The sequence below is a fragment of the Penicillium riverlandense genome (genome assembly GCF_028828495.1).
Source record: "Penicillium riverlandense strain IBT 135883 chromosome Unknown utg000002l_segment0_segment0, whole genome shotgun sequence".
NCBI classification, from domain to species: Eukaryota; Fungi; Ascomycota; class Eurotiomycetes; order Eurotiales; family Aspergillaceae; genus Penicillium; species Penicillium riverlandense.
This window is the reverse complement of record NW_026643195.1, coordinates 2,095,637-2,108,534: the sequence shown is the minus strand read 5'-3', so window position 1 is coordinate 2,108,534 and position 12,898 is coordinate 2,095,637. Positions and strand designations below refer to the sequence as shown.

The 12,898-nt window shown below is 48.5% G+C and overlaps 5 protein-coding genes across 5 annotated transcripts; 3 read left to right on the top strand and 2 right to left on the bottom strand.

Annotated features, from left to right (window-relative positions):
• Positions 1-1,170: 1,170 nt before the first annotated feature.
• Positions 1,171-2,376, top strand: N7474_003155 (fungal specific transcription factor domain-containing protein; the record flags this gene model as incomplete). The annotated part of the gene is made up of 1 exon (XM_057194570.1): positions 1,171-2,376. One exon carries the CDS (start codon positions 1,171-1,173, stop codon positions 2,374-2,376), a length of 1,206 nt encoding a protein of 401 aa, XP_057055925.1.
• Positions 2,377-2,940: 564 nt separating this feature from the next.
• Positions 2,941-4,446, bottom strand: N7474_003154 (glycosyltransferase family 69 protein; the record flags this gene model as incomplete). The annotated part of the gene is made up of 3 exons (XM_057194569.1): positions 2,941-3,356; positions 3,469-3,694; positions 3,742-4,446. Coding segments are annotated over 3 exons (1,347 nt in total), but the record flags the coding sequence as incomplete, so codon positions are not given.
• Positions 4,447-5,761: 1,315 nt separating this feature from the next.
• Positions 5,762-7,405, top strand: N7474_003153 (uncharacterized protein; the record flags this gene model as incomplete). The annotated part of the gene is made up of 1 exon (XM_057194568.1): positions 5,762-7,405. The coding sequence occupies one exon, from the start codon at positions 5,762-5,764 to the stop codon at positions 7,403-7,405; it is 1,644 nt and encodes a 547-aa protein (XP_057055923.1).
• Positions 7,406-7,979: 574 nt separating this feature from the next.
• On the top strand, positions 7,980-10,127 carry N7474_003152 (uncharacterized protein; the record flags this gene model as incomplete). The annotated part of the gene is made up of 2 exons (XM_057194567.1): positions 7,980-8,064; positions 8,149-10,127. The coding sequence occupies 2 exons, from the start codon at positions 7,980-7,982 to the stop codon at positions 10,125-10,127; spliced, it is 2,064 nt and encodes a 687-aa protein (XP_057055922.1).
• A 920-nt stretch (positions 10,128-11,047) lies between these two features.
• Positions 11,048-12,523, bottom strand: N7474_003151 (uncharacterized protein; the record flags this gene model as incomplete). Its single annotated transcript, XM_057194566.1, has 2 exons — positions 11,048-11,176; positions 11,246-12,523. The coding sequence occupies 2 exons, from the start codon at positions 12,521-12,523 to the stop codon at positions 11,048-11,050; spliced, it is 1,407 nt and encodes a 468-aa protein (XP_057055921.1).
• Between the last annotated feature and the right edge of the window lie 375 nt (positions 12,524-12,898).

Here is a 12,898-nt window from a genome sequence, read left to right as displayed (position 1 = left end):
GTGTTGGGAGAATATTATATATGATAGATCATTCTCAGAAAGGACTTGAAGGGTCAGATCGTAAATGTAACAGTAGCAGAAAGGGAAAATGCGATTGAAAAGCAGCCATCCGCGTCCCTTTTATATTCTTAACTCGGCAGCGGCCGAGTTCATAAAGTCGCCCGCATGAAATCCGGAAATTCGGGGCTCCGCATTTAAGCTTTGTGTGACATTAGGTAATCAACTAGAATTGACCGCGCAGCGACTTTAAACGTTAATACATTTATCCACCTGCTAATCTCGCGCGGTCGCTGTCGAGATGCGGGTCTCACAGCGTCAACCACTTGCCTGTCAAGGTAAGGCCGATGATCGCATGATGAAGGAAACCCTGCTGACAGTTCCGCAGAGTGTTCAAGACAGAAAAGAAAATGCGACAAGAAAATTCCCTGCTCAAGATGCCAACAACGGAACCTTCATTGTTCAAGGGAGGTAGTACAAATTCGCAAAAAGGCCCCACAAAACGAAGCAGAAATTGAGTTTCTAAGCTCCATCTTGGCGGATCTAGAAGAGTCTTCGCCAGAGTCATCGCATTCGACCATTCAAAGGTTGAAAGATCGAATTTCTCAACTGCATTCAGGTAATGATCGTTCGCAAACAGAGAGCCTCGAGACATCACCAGAACGAAGCTCGTCGGCGACACGAGGGAGAAAAACGATACGATTTGACTCGAGAAATGCCGCTTCAAACGAACCAAACCTGTCCCTGCCAACCGCTATTGAGCATCTTGCGTGGGGTCGAAATTCCGCCGACTGTTTTCCTCATAGGACGTGCGCATGCCCTTATCAGCGGCATGGTGAACCATTTTTATCGCTGAACAGCCAGTCGTTTCAGTTTTGGGGTTCGGCCTTGATGTCAATTGTCCAAGTCCCAGATACCGCAGTTGCGGAGAAATTGGTTCGGTTCCACATCTCCCATCTCGGATGGCATCACAACTGCCTTCATGGTCCAACATTTCTAGGGCAGTGTCAAATATTCTGGACCAGCGGGAGATGCGATCATCCACTGTGGATGGCACTTTATTTCTCGGTCTTGTCTTCCACGATTTGCTCGATTCAGAATAGCGACCAAGTAAAAGACTCCCTTGGTCTCAACTCCCAGGCTCTGCAATCTTCTAAAACACCCTTTTTCAACATGATTCAAGTTCTGTACAACTCTGACTTTCTTCAAAATACATCGTTCCATGCCCTGCAAGCCATTGTCATCTCAACCGAGGCGGCTCATATCCTCGGTTTGAGTCAGCTCAACGCAACTTTATTCAACGCTGCCGTCCGCATCGCCGAATGCCTCGGCGTCCACAAGATTAAGGACCATCCAACTTCATCAGCGCAAACAGAAGAACAGTGGGCTGAGCGAGTGGAGCGCGAGGTCGGCAAGAGGGTCTGGTGTCAAATGGTGATCCAAGACCATTTTGCCATCCCTTTCACTGATACATACAGCATCTCCCCAGCCCATTTCTCCACAAGCGTTCCGCTGAATGCAGATGATCATGATCTACTGGGAATGCCAACAAATATTCCCACAGTCAGTTCATTTGCCCGCGTTCTGGCGAAGCTAGCGGCTCTGATGCCAGAGCTAGCCGATGGACTGGGTCCGATGCGACAACGAAAGCCACACCAGGAACAGTATCTTCATGTCATGAGAATTGATCAGAAGATGAAGGCTATTGTGAAAGATATACCGTCATTTCTACTCCGGCCGGATAGGGAGAAAGACGCGCAAGTGCCATGGTTACCAATTGCTCGAAGAAGCTTTGCCATTACAACAGCCGAGAAAATCATCATGGTCCATCGGCCTTTCCTTTTCCACGCTTTTGTTTCGCGGTTGTATGGCTATACAAGACGTACCTGCGTGGCAGCCGCAACAACAATACTGCGCGAACACGCAAAGCTAACAGAAGACGATAACCCTTCGATTTGGACCCACACGGCATTTTGCATCACCGCAGCGGTTATTCTCTGCTTTGAATTGAATGCAACCTCAGATACTCCAACCACTACCACCGAAACCTACAAGGCAGCCATCACTGCGGCTCGGTCTCGACTTGCGATGCGGGAGGGCGATGTGCTTGCTCACCGAGGCGTTGCGCTAATTGATACCATTTTTTATTCTGAAGATTCAAGCCCAAATACCGACAACTTGATCGATTTCAATCGCGCCTGTGCACAATTCTCGACTTTGACGCTGAAGTCGACTTCTGACGAGTTGCACCTTTATGGGGTATCGGGAGATTCGGTCGAAGACAACATTGAAACGTATGATCATTTGAATCTGGAATCCGATGTCGGTTTTGAATTTGATACCTGGTTCAACGGCATTTTCCACGGTGTGGGAGGGTGACCTATAATCATATATAGAAATCAACAAATTCAATGCTGTCTCTCTTCAAACTCCTTATAGTAGTGGCAAAGTGAGATTGAATCCGATCAATTACCAGAAATTAGTGTATATAGTCGCCTGAGTTGCTGATTGCGACAGTCACCGAGTCCATGCCTCTCAGGTCCGATAGATCATACTCCTGCTTGCCCGACCCTTCCCGACTTCAATACACGGGTAATTATTAGCGGTTGTTGAAAAAGTTGAAGGTGGCTGGGCGTCGAATAGAATGACAAGAATAGATCGGAATGACGGAAAACCGTGGGTTCTCGGGGGTGAGTCCTAGAGTGGATCCGATAGTGTCCTTGGCAACATTGATTCGTGTATTTCCATCTGACCGAAGAGAAACAAGCAATAAGAGTTTGTTTTAGACCGGGTAACTAAGTGTGTTCTCCCTCTTCATTAGTTGTAAACAGAAAACAATGCAAACCGCAGGTGTGGGGCAGTCTATAATGTCGAGCAGGAATCCTACAAAATGGCAGCCAGCCGACTGTACGTGAATTATTCTATTTGCCTCAAACCCATTTATCATACATGAGCCCAACCATTCCAGACCAAAACCTGCATTTCGTTGATTAAGCAAAACTCGCCTGGCTCCTCATGTCTCTTGTCTTGCGACTTCCACTTTGAGACGATGCGTTGTATTGCCCAGTCTTCGAACATGGGCGTTGTAAACAGGCGCCGGAAACGGTTCTCCCATCCAGACAGAAAGATTTCTCGAGGAGAGAGCCATCGTTGTGCTGGGTTGACAGCGGAGTACGCGGGGCCACTGTAGCCAACACGTACCTTAGGATTGAGATAGACACCTTTCTTCTTCGAGAGTGGGTTATCCGCATGTACCAGGCAGCATTCGGAACCCTCCACGTGAGACGCGGCAAGACTATCTGGGACGCCTCGGAATTCTAGAGGGGGATCGGAAATAAATGGACCCACGGGCATGGCAACTAGATACAAGACTAATATTAGCTTTCTTATTCAATTCGACTGACGCGGGATGGATATTGCCCCAAGGCAAACAAAACTGTTTGGGCCTTGAAGAGACAGAAGACCACTCACCCATGCCATTCCAGCAACTCTTCACAGGGACAGGCGACATGCTTTTCAGCGCGGCCCGAGATTTTGATGATCGGAAATACGGCCATGTTTGCATCAAGTGCTTGTGGCCATCGGAGTCTCGCAATGCAAAGGTATCATAATAGCGTGGCGGCTTGGAAAAGTCCAGCGAGCATGCTGCCGCATACTCACCGTGGTTGGTGTTTAAAAGTGTCATCACATCGTTGGTCTGGGTTAATTGCGGCCAATTAGATTCGTGGACTGTACATATAATACCATTCGTTGAGGGATCGAGTCGCATACTGTAAATACCACATCATTCAAAAACAATATACGATCGAACGTCACCCCTTCACGTAGTAGGTCATACATCGGTTGCAACGATATATTCCGCAAACGAGAAAGATACGGGATGCGTCGCAATTCTTTCCGGCCTCGCGGCGTGTCAATCCAGCCATGCTCTGCTGGAGGAGCGGCTATTTCGTCTGCATGTGTTACATCTGAAACTGTGATGTTCCGGCGTACGCCAATGCGATCTAGCGCACTGTCTAGCTCGAAAAGAGCGGCCTTGGAGTCATCCCAGCTTCCGCTCTCAAAGACACTAACAAAGATATTCTCCGGGCCTATTGTCTCCGCTAACTTGATCACAGCATCGTTCCAATAATCGCGAAGGACCGGTCCATTGTTCCAATGGATACTGGCGATGTAAATGCGTTCATGTCTCCTTGAAAGGTCGGGCTGAGCATTATCGGCGTTATACAATCGATGGTTAACCAGCAGGACTTCGGCTATATTCCATACTGCGATTGTCAATAAGAGAAATCGGGCGATGCGAGAACGGAGCAGTCGGCGAAATATCCGAATGAGGCGAGTAAGCATAGCGGAATGGCTCCAAGTCAATCGAAGAGAAAGGTGGACCGAGCCAACAGGACGTGACAAGTGTCCGCGCGAGCCCGTGTTTACCCAGGATCGTCCATCTGACTAAGTATGGCACGTGATCCATCGTGGATTTGGTGATCTATACGTTCGGGAGCATTGTATTAGGTTCTGGACGAAAGAAATTTGTTCATGTTTAAATCATCACTATATAGTTACTAATTAAGTGCTATATGGACTAAGAGACCTAGGTAGTAAAACTCCTTGTACAAGTACAAAGTGGATCTACAGCATAGCTCGAATGTATTACCGCATTTAGTTAGCCTCCTTCCGTTCCCTTGTGATGATAGTAGAAATCAAGGCGCTTTTGAGTTCCTGGTAGCCAGCTGAAAATGGGGGGCCTTGAAGAGCCAAGGTGTGCCTCGCATTGTTTTCCTAGTTGTTCAAGTGCACATGTCGACTAAGCGAATGATTCTCGACTCTATATATATAGTCCAGGCCAAACTCCATTTTTCTGCACGAATCTTCGAATTATTTCATCCTTCAGGCACTGGAAGCTTTGAGCACTCTGAAGCTTTTTACATATCCATCCTCTTCATTCGGGTTCGTCCTTATCGAGAACCACTTCGGCAGCAGACTGCAAAGGAAGCAACAACATGTGTCTTACTGCTTTCCTCGTCAAAAAACACAACGCAAAGCAGCGAGAAAGAGCGAACGCTGAACGGGCGCCGCACCCAGCTGGGATTGAAAGAAAGAACCAGACATCGGTGCCATACAAGCAGTGCGTAGCCCAAACTAGTTCAGTAACGAAGTCTTCACATTTGAGATGACAACTATGTGAGTATCAATTTGTGTACTCAACGTGAGGGATTGTACTTACAGCTGCCTGTAGGATGCGCATATAGGCGTGGAAGCTTGTACTGAATATGGCAATAGCTGTTGACGTTTCTTTGGGAAGGGTGGAAGGTTAGTTGGGGATTCGCGATTGGGCCGTATTATTGTCATAATGTCTGTTGTAGTTGTATCATTATGAATTGCTCATTGGCCGATTTGATCCGCAAAACAAAGCCTTAGCTGCTTCTCTACCTAATGTCTCTAACCCCCGCAAGACTCATCAAGTTGCGGGGTGATTTAGGAATACGACTAAGGGAGCCCCTTATTCTGACAAAAAATGTACGTGAGATCCTTGCACCTTTGTCGGGCGGGCCGACAAGGATGTCTTCCTAGACTAGTTATTATTGACCCCTATAACACTGAAACTTATTACATTGGGCCTACGGCTGTCCTTAAAAAGGAATACATCTCCTGAGTGCACACTATGCAACACGGAAGATAATTCTATGCTATTTATCGTGTATTGGCTGGTTATAAAGCAAATTTCCATTGCCTTAACCTACGCCAGCCGGGCTGGCCAACAACAATGGACGCCAATAAATTTATGGAAAAACACATTGACTTCGATGGGGTAGACCAGAGTGTTCAAGATGTCCTTGACCTTGCGGCAACGGGTCATGACCAAGCCTTATCCCGCAAGTTCAGCGTGTGGAGCATGCTAGCTATGTCATTTTGTGCTCTGGGAACATGGTCGGCCTTTGCACAGGACCTCTCCAGTGGCCTAGTCACTGGGGGTCCTATTGATATCATCTGGGGAGTCTGCCTTGTCAGCTTTTGCAACCTTTGCGTTGGCCTTTCATTGGGAGAAATGTGCAGCAGTATGCCGACAACTCTTGGCCAAGCATATTGGACCTATCGATTGTGGGAGGGCACATGGGGTAGATTTTGCTCCTACATGTGTGCATGGATTACTACATTTGGGTGGTGGACAATAACCGCTTCGCAAGTTGCCTTCATGGGGCAATTCTTGTTACAAATGAAGGTTATTGTTGATCAGGAGTGGGCGCCTGCAAATACCGGATATGTCCAGTTTCTCATGTATGTTGGTGTGACGTTGTTTTTCACCTCTGTCAATGTGGTGTCATGTCGTCGGGACTGGTGGCTTCCTTGGCTGAATAACTTCGTGGGCGGCTGTTTCGTCGTCCTGTTTTTTGTCTTCAGTCTTGCCTTGCTCATCGCTGTTGGAGTCCGTTCGGACCTCAAATTTCAAACAGCATCGTTCACTTTTGGCAAATGGATTAATCTCACCGGCTGGAGTGACGGATTGGTCTTTTTCCTCGGACTTCTCCAAGGCGCCTATGGACTGACCGCATATGATTCGACTCTACACATGATCGAAGAACTCCCGAGACCGCGGAGGAACGGCCCCCTTGTCGTTAATCTGTCGATTATCATTGGTGGTACGTCCGGCATATGCTTCATGGTCATCTGCCTCTTTTGCATTCAAAACACAGACAAAGTCATCAACCCACCAACAGGGCTGCCTTTTGTTGAATTGATGCTACAAACTGTTGGATTAAAGGCCACATTGTCTCTCATTTCCTTGTTCATATTCAATGGACTTGGTCAAGGCACAGTTATGCTGACGGCTGCTTCTCGACTCACCTGGGGCTTTGCTCGAGATGGAGGATTGCCATGGAGCGACTACCTCGCTCACATTGATAAGACCTGGAGAGCTCCCGTGCGAGCTCTCTGGGCTCAGGGAGTAATCATTTCGCTGGTCGGAGTTCTCTATATGTTTTCGACGACCGTTTTGCAGGCTATCTTGAGCGTCAGTACGATCGCGCTAACAATATCTTATACTATCCCGATCCTCACGCTTGTGGTTGTGGGTCGTGACAAGTTGCCACCAGCAAGCATTCAACTTGGCCACTGGGGACCTCTTATCAATTGGGTCAGTTTGATCTATTGCTCTGTAACTACGGTACTTTTCTTCTTTCCATACTCGCCACGACCTACCGCCTCAGATATGAATTATGCCATTGCTGTTTTCGCCGTTATGATAGTAGTGGCAATATTCTTCTGGGTTGTCCGAGGAAAGAAGACATATTTACAGACCAATGCTGCAATACTGGAAATGGAACACGCGCTGCAATTAGAGTCTGTACCGGAAATGCAGATTGGGCCGGACCCAAAAAATGCGACTACTCGTGACAAGCAACCTGAATGAGCCCAGTTTTGCGCCGATAGCTTAGCGTGCTTATATCAATTTTGTGAAAATTATAAAACATAGATGGTCCGTTTGATATCCGCTTATGGGCTATCACAGTAAGAAACATAGGACCGGAGACATACTTAGCTCAGCACCAAGCCCTTGAGCTACGTAAAGGGCCACGCCAGGGAGAACCGACGGATAAAACTAACAATGCCAAACAAGCACTTCTTCTAGGTAATAAATAACAATTCAGATTATTTGCGAGATTTCCTGACCTTTCGAACCTTATTAGCTAGGTGTTATAAAAGGAAAGTGTATTTTTGAAACCGTCGGGAGCCCCGACATAATTCTATAAACAGCACGAAACGATTTTAATTCGGACACGCCGAACCGAGAAACTCTAACTGATGCCTTTAACGGGAAACAAAGTTGGTTTGGATTGCTATTTGGTAAGAATTGTTCACACTGGCTGGCGTATCGGTCGCTTCAGTCTTGAATATCGAAGGTATATAAGAGCTCCTATCCATTTAACTCACATTTAAATGCCCCAAAATCAACTGGATAGTGGTTTATTAATACGAAGGAAGAAATGTCCAACATCCAAGCGAACCAAATCACCTGTGGTTGGGGTGCCAGGGAGCAACAACCCGGAGTTGACTCAACGCACCCTTTAGGTAACCTACACCCATCTTGCGCAGACTAATTAGCCGAAGATCTCATTGTTAGCACAGATCCATTATCCGCTGCCGAAATTTCAGCCACGGCAGACCTCATCCGCGCCTCCGCCCAGATAGTGCTCAAGTTCAACAGCATCACGCTCCTCGACCCATTGAAAGCTGAATATGTCGCTTTCCGCGACTTTGGCAGATCGCGTCCAACTCGGCGTTCTCTGTCAATTATCATCTCCCGTGCCACGCAGCAAGTATCAGAAGTCATTGTTAATCTAAATGCGCGCAAGATCGATTCTTGGAAGGACCTTAAGAACGTCATGCCTATACTAACCCTAGAAGATCTGGATGTCATTGAACGAATCGCCAGAGTTCATCCTAAAGTCATAGAGGCTTGCAGAGGGCTTGGAATTACAGATATGTCAAAAGTCTTCTTTGATGGATGGGCAATTGGAGTCGATGAGCGCTGGGGGTTCGAGAGAAGGTTGCAGCAGGCACTTCCGTATTATCGCGCATCACCGTCGGACAATCAATACGCCCACCCACTGGATTTTATCGTTATTGCGGATACGGAGCGCGAAGAGGTACTTTCGGTGGATATCCGGACCGTCAATGGCGAGCGCACGCCTATTCCCGTGAAAGGGCATAACTATCTCCCTGAGTTAGTGGACAGGAACATCTATCAACACGACCTCCTCAAGCCGATCCATATCACTCAGCCTCATGGGGTTTCTTTTACCATGCGCGGAAGGGAAATCCAATGGGCCAACTTGAAAATGCATATAGGCTTCAACTACCGGGAGGGCCTGGTCCTGTCCGATATTCGTATGCGGGATCCACACGATGTTCATGGAAACGGCGACAACTACCGCAGCATATTCAACAGGCTGAGTGTCGTCGAAATGTTCGTCCCATACGGGTCTCCCAAAACACCGCATCATAAGAAACATGCATTCGACATTGGAGAATACGGCGCAGGCTTCATGACCAATTCCCTCAAACTCGGCTGTGACTGCAAAGGCGCAATTCACTACTTAGACGCTGTTCTAAATTCGGGCAGCGGTGCTCCGCTTCTCATCAAAAACGCAGTGTGTATCCACGAGGAGGATAACGGGATTCTGTACAAACACACCGATTTCCGTGATGGGCGAGTCATTTCAGCGCGCGATAGAAAGTTGGTCATTTCGCAGATCCTGACAGCGGCAAATTACGAGTATGCCTTCTATCACACATTTACTCTAGACGGCACGTACAAGCTCGAAGTCAAGTTGACGGGCATGTTGAATACCTACTGCCTCCACTCCAGCGAAGAATCGGCTCCCTATGGCACGGAAGTGGCGAATCGGCTTGACGCACAAAATCATCAACATATTTTCTCCCTGCGTGTCGATACGGAGATTGATGGTCAAAATAACAGTGTCATCCAAAATGATGCAGTCGCTGCTGGTATCTCAACTGATCAAAACCCATATGGCAACGGATTCGTCGCCAAGAAGACCTTATTCAAAACAGCCATCGATGGCGCGGCCAGCTATTGCCACGAAACTTCTCGGACTTGGGACATCGTGAATCCCAGCAAGGTCAGGCCAATCTCCAAGAAACCTGTGGGGTATAAAATCGTCAACACGCAGTGCCCAGCGCTCTTAGCGAGGCCGGATAGTATCTTCGCGAAGAGAGGCGCATTCGCCCAAAAGGCCCTCTGGGTGCTTCCCTATCGAGACTATGAACTCTTCCCCGCTGGGGATTACGTGTGCCAGTCTAGTGGAGAGCATCACCCCGACAACCTCACGATCACCGACTGGGTTGCGCGCAACGAGTCTATTGACAATGCCGATATCGTCTGCTATGTCCAGTTTGGGCTTACACATTTCCCCCGCACAGAGGATTTTCCCATTATGCCGGCTGAGCCTGTCAGTGTGATGATACGGGCATCGAATTTCTTTGAAAAGAATCCTGCGCTCTGGGTGCCGCCTTCTGAGCTGGCGGGGGATACATCTTCAACAGAGGCTTTCGGTGGCAGAACGGGGCGCACTGGTCAGACTACGAGCTCTTCGTCGTCAAAGCTGTAAATACAGATGCGAGATTATTAATTGGGTCTTTAGTTGTAGTCTGGGCTTTGACATCTGTCCGAGGCTTTCATACTCTACCTTTCTCCAGATCAAATGACAAGTGAAAGTAAAATTTCACCTTGCTAGAGCATCTAATAACCTTGAAGCACCAAGGCAGTTAGATAAGATACAAAAGAGATTAAAGAATAGTCACCCATATCGGCTCTCTTCACCTGTCCTGATCCAGCAACTACACCAAGCAAACCTACCGTACTGTAAATTAGGTTACGACATATGGCTTGAAGCACGATGAACAAGCCTATCATAGAAGAAGCCACTTTTAGTATATCGTTCATAACATTATGTATTAATTCATATCCTCGACACAGAAGCATATTGTTACCTGGCGGGAACCTGTGTTCTTCGGCGGATCCGATCTCCGAGCGTATTACATGTGGATCGGACTATCCGAAAAGTTCAAGCCCACTCAACTACTCACACCTAACGCCGCAACTATAGGTGGACCATTTTCTAGAGATTGAGGTGGTAAGCCAGGAATAGTGTTAGGATACTTTGTACGCCTACCCATGAGTCAACACTCCCTCCCTCATCTCCCCCTCTCCCAGTAGGTATCGCCTCCGACGCTCCTTTGGACATTCCTGTCTCCGATGCGAGGACAACCAGAACCAGTCTTTCTTTAACACATTAATACTGTGCCTTTATCCATCATTTTCACTTTATCCGCTTTGCTGCCTCTTCATCCTTTTTACTGCACCATGATGGCTGCCATGCCGTCACTCTGACTCTGTAGAACCGGCACACGCTGTCGAGGATAGCGATCGAGAATCGACTGGGAAAGAACCATTCTTCAATATCTTATTCCACGCAATATTTGAAAATATGCACATACTAAAAGCTAGCATCACCACAAGCACAAGGAATCAATACCCCCTCTCGCCAGCCTCACAAACCGCAACACCATCCATCCACTGAGATCGTAACATAGCCTGCGCCGTGATGCGTTTCCGCGGGTTCGGATGCAGCATTGCGTAGATAGCATTTCGTCGTCTCTGTCAACAACAATCCAAAGTTAGCAATTCTTCTACTTTACTCTATTTCATCCTTTGTTCAAAACATACCCTTCCCAACGCCTCAATCGGCGAATACCCATCCTCATCACCGCGACAGCGAATATACTCCAAATATCGGCCGTCCTCGCCGCGAGGACGCGCGCTATGCCACAGCAGCCGCCCTGTGATCAGTGTCATGTAGATCATGGCTGTGGCCCATACATCGGCTGGGCGGGGGTCTGGTGGTGGTCGTGGTCGTTGTTCGTCGTCTTCTCCGGAGCTGGAGGGGCTAGAGCTCTTTCTATGGAAAGGAGTGTGGTGGGACTTATGGTGGCGGTTGTTGAATGCCTCGGGAGGGATATAAGGGAGACTCAGACCGGGGATGGAGGCTGTTGATGTGTTCGAGATCCAGGCCAGGAGTTTGGAGGAATTGGAATTGGAATTGGGTGTTGCGCGGTAGAATGGAGAGAAATGCCAGGGGAGAGAGAAGGACCAGGGCGCTGAGCCTGAGGTGTGGGGGTGTGGAGGATGGTCTTTTGGTTCTGCTGTCGGTACAGCGCACTCAGCCCAGAGTCGTCTAATATGGCCGTCGCCAAATCCAGCGAGTTTCACTGCACCGTGAGTTGTGAGGAGAACGGTCTCTAGGCGGATATCACGATGGGCGATGTCGTGCTCATGCAGGAATGCCAGCGCGCGCAAGACCTGTGCAACGATACAGTCTGTATCGGTGGTTGGAAGTGGGTTATTCCGAGACAGGAGAGTGCGCAGGTCGCCACCGGCACAGTAGGGCATGACCAGACAGAGCTCGCCGCGCTCATTCTGGAGGAGGTCGAGGATCGGGAGGATATTTGGGTGGTTCGGGTGTGCATCATTGAGCGAGGAAGGCGATGTTATTGTAGCTGTGTTGTTGTTGCTCACGGAATTCGAGCTTACGATCGAGTGGCGATATACCTTGATGGCGAGAAGCTGTCTGGACTGGGATCCTGGGCTGGCTCTGCGTTCGTGCAAACGCACTGTGCTGTTTGTGCCGTAGTGGATGATCTCCAGACAACGGGCGTATCGGTCTGTGAACGATGAGAGAGGATGATCATTATTGACTGTGGTAGATGCCGACATCAAGGTCTCGCGGTCTGTTGAGACCGAGGATAGGGGAGCTTGGTCGTGCTTGAAGACCGGCCAGGCATGGCGAGCCAGCTTATTGTAGGCTTCATTCATCGCCTCGCTATAGTTGACATCGCGAGCACCATGGGACAGCTTGCTTCGGTCGAGATGATGATGATGGCCATCTCCCCGAACTGCCACGGCTGCCCGATCGTCGGGGTGACTGTGACGACGTCCGTACTTCATGGACCGCTACAGAGTGAGGAAAGGCAGAAAATAGTCAAGTCGAGAGTTGTACACGGCGGGAGGTGTAAGTATCCCTTTTATTTATAGCGCGTTTGCCTCCCCTCGAAAAGAGACCATTATAATTATTATGATGATGATTACCCTGCATCCTCCTAGTTACTCCTCTCTTGCGGTATAAATTCAACAAAAGAAAAGACAGATAGAGACAGCTCGACAACTATACTGGGCTTTGCCAAGGGAAAATCCACCGCCTCGTCGCTGCGGAAGGGGGTTCGGATCAATGTTCGGTGATTGGGCTGAGCAAACCGCTCACGATGATCGCTGCTCGCCAATTTGCATCAGCGGGAACTGAGGGATTTATTTCTTTTCTCATGC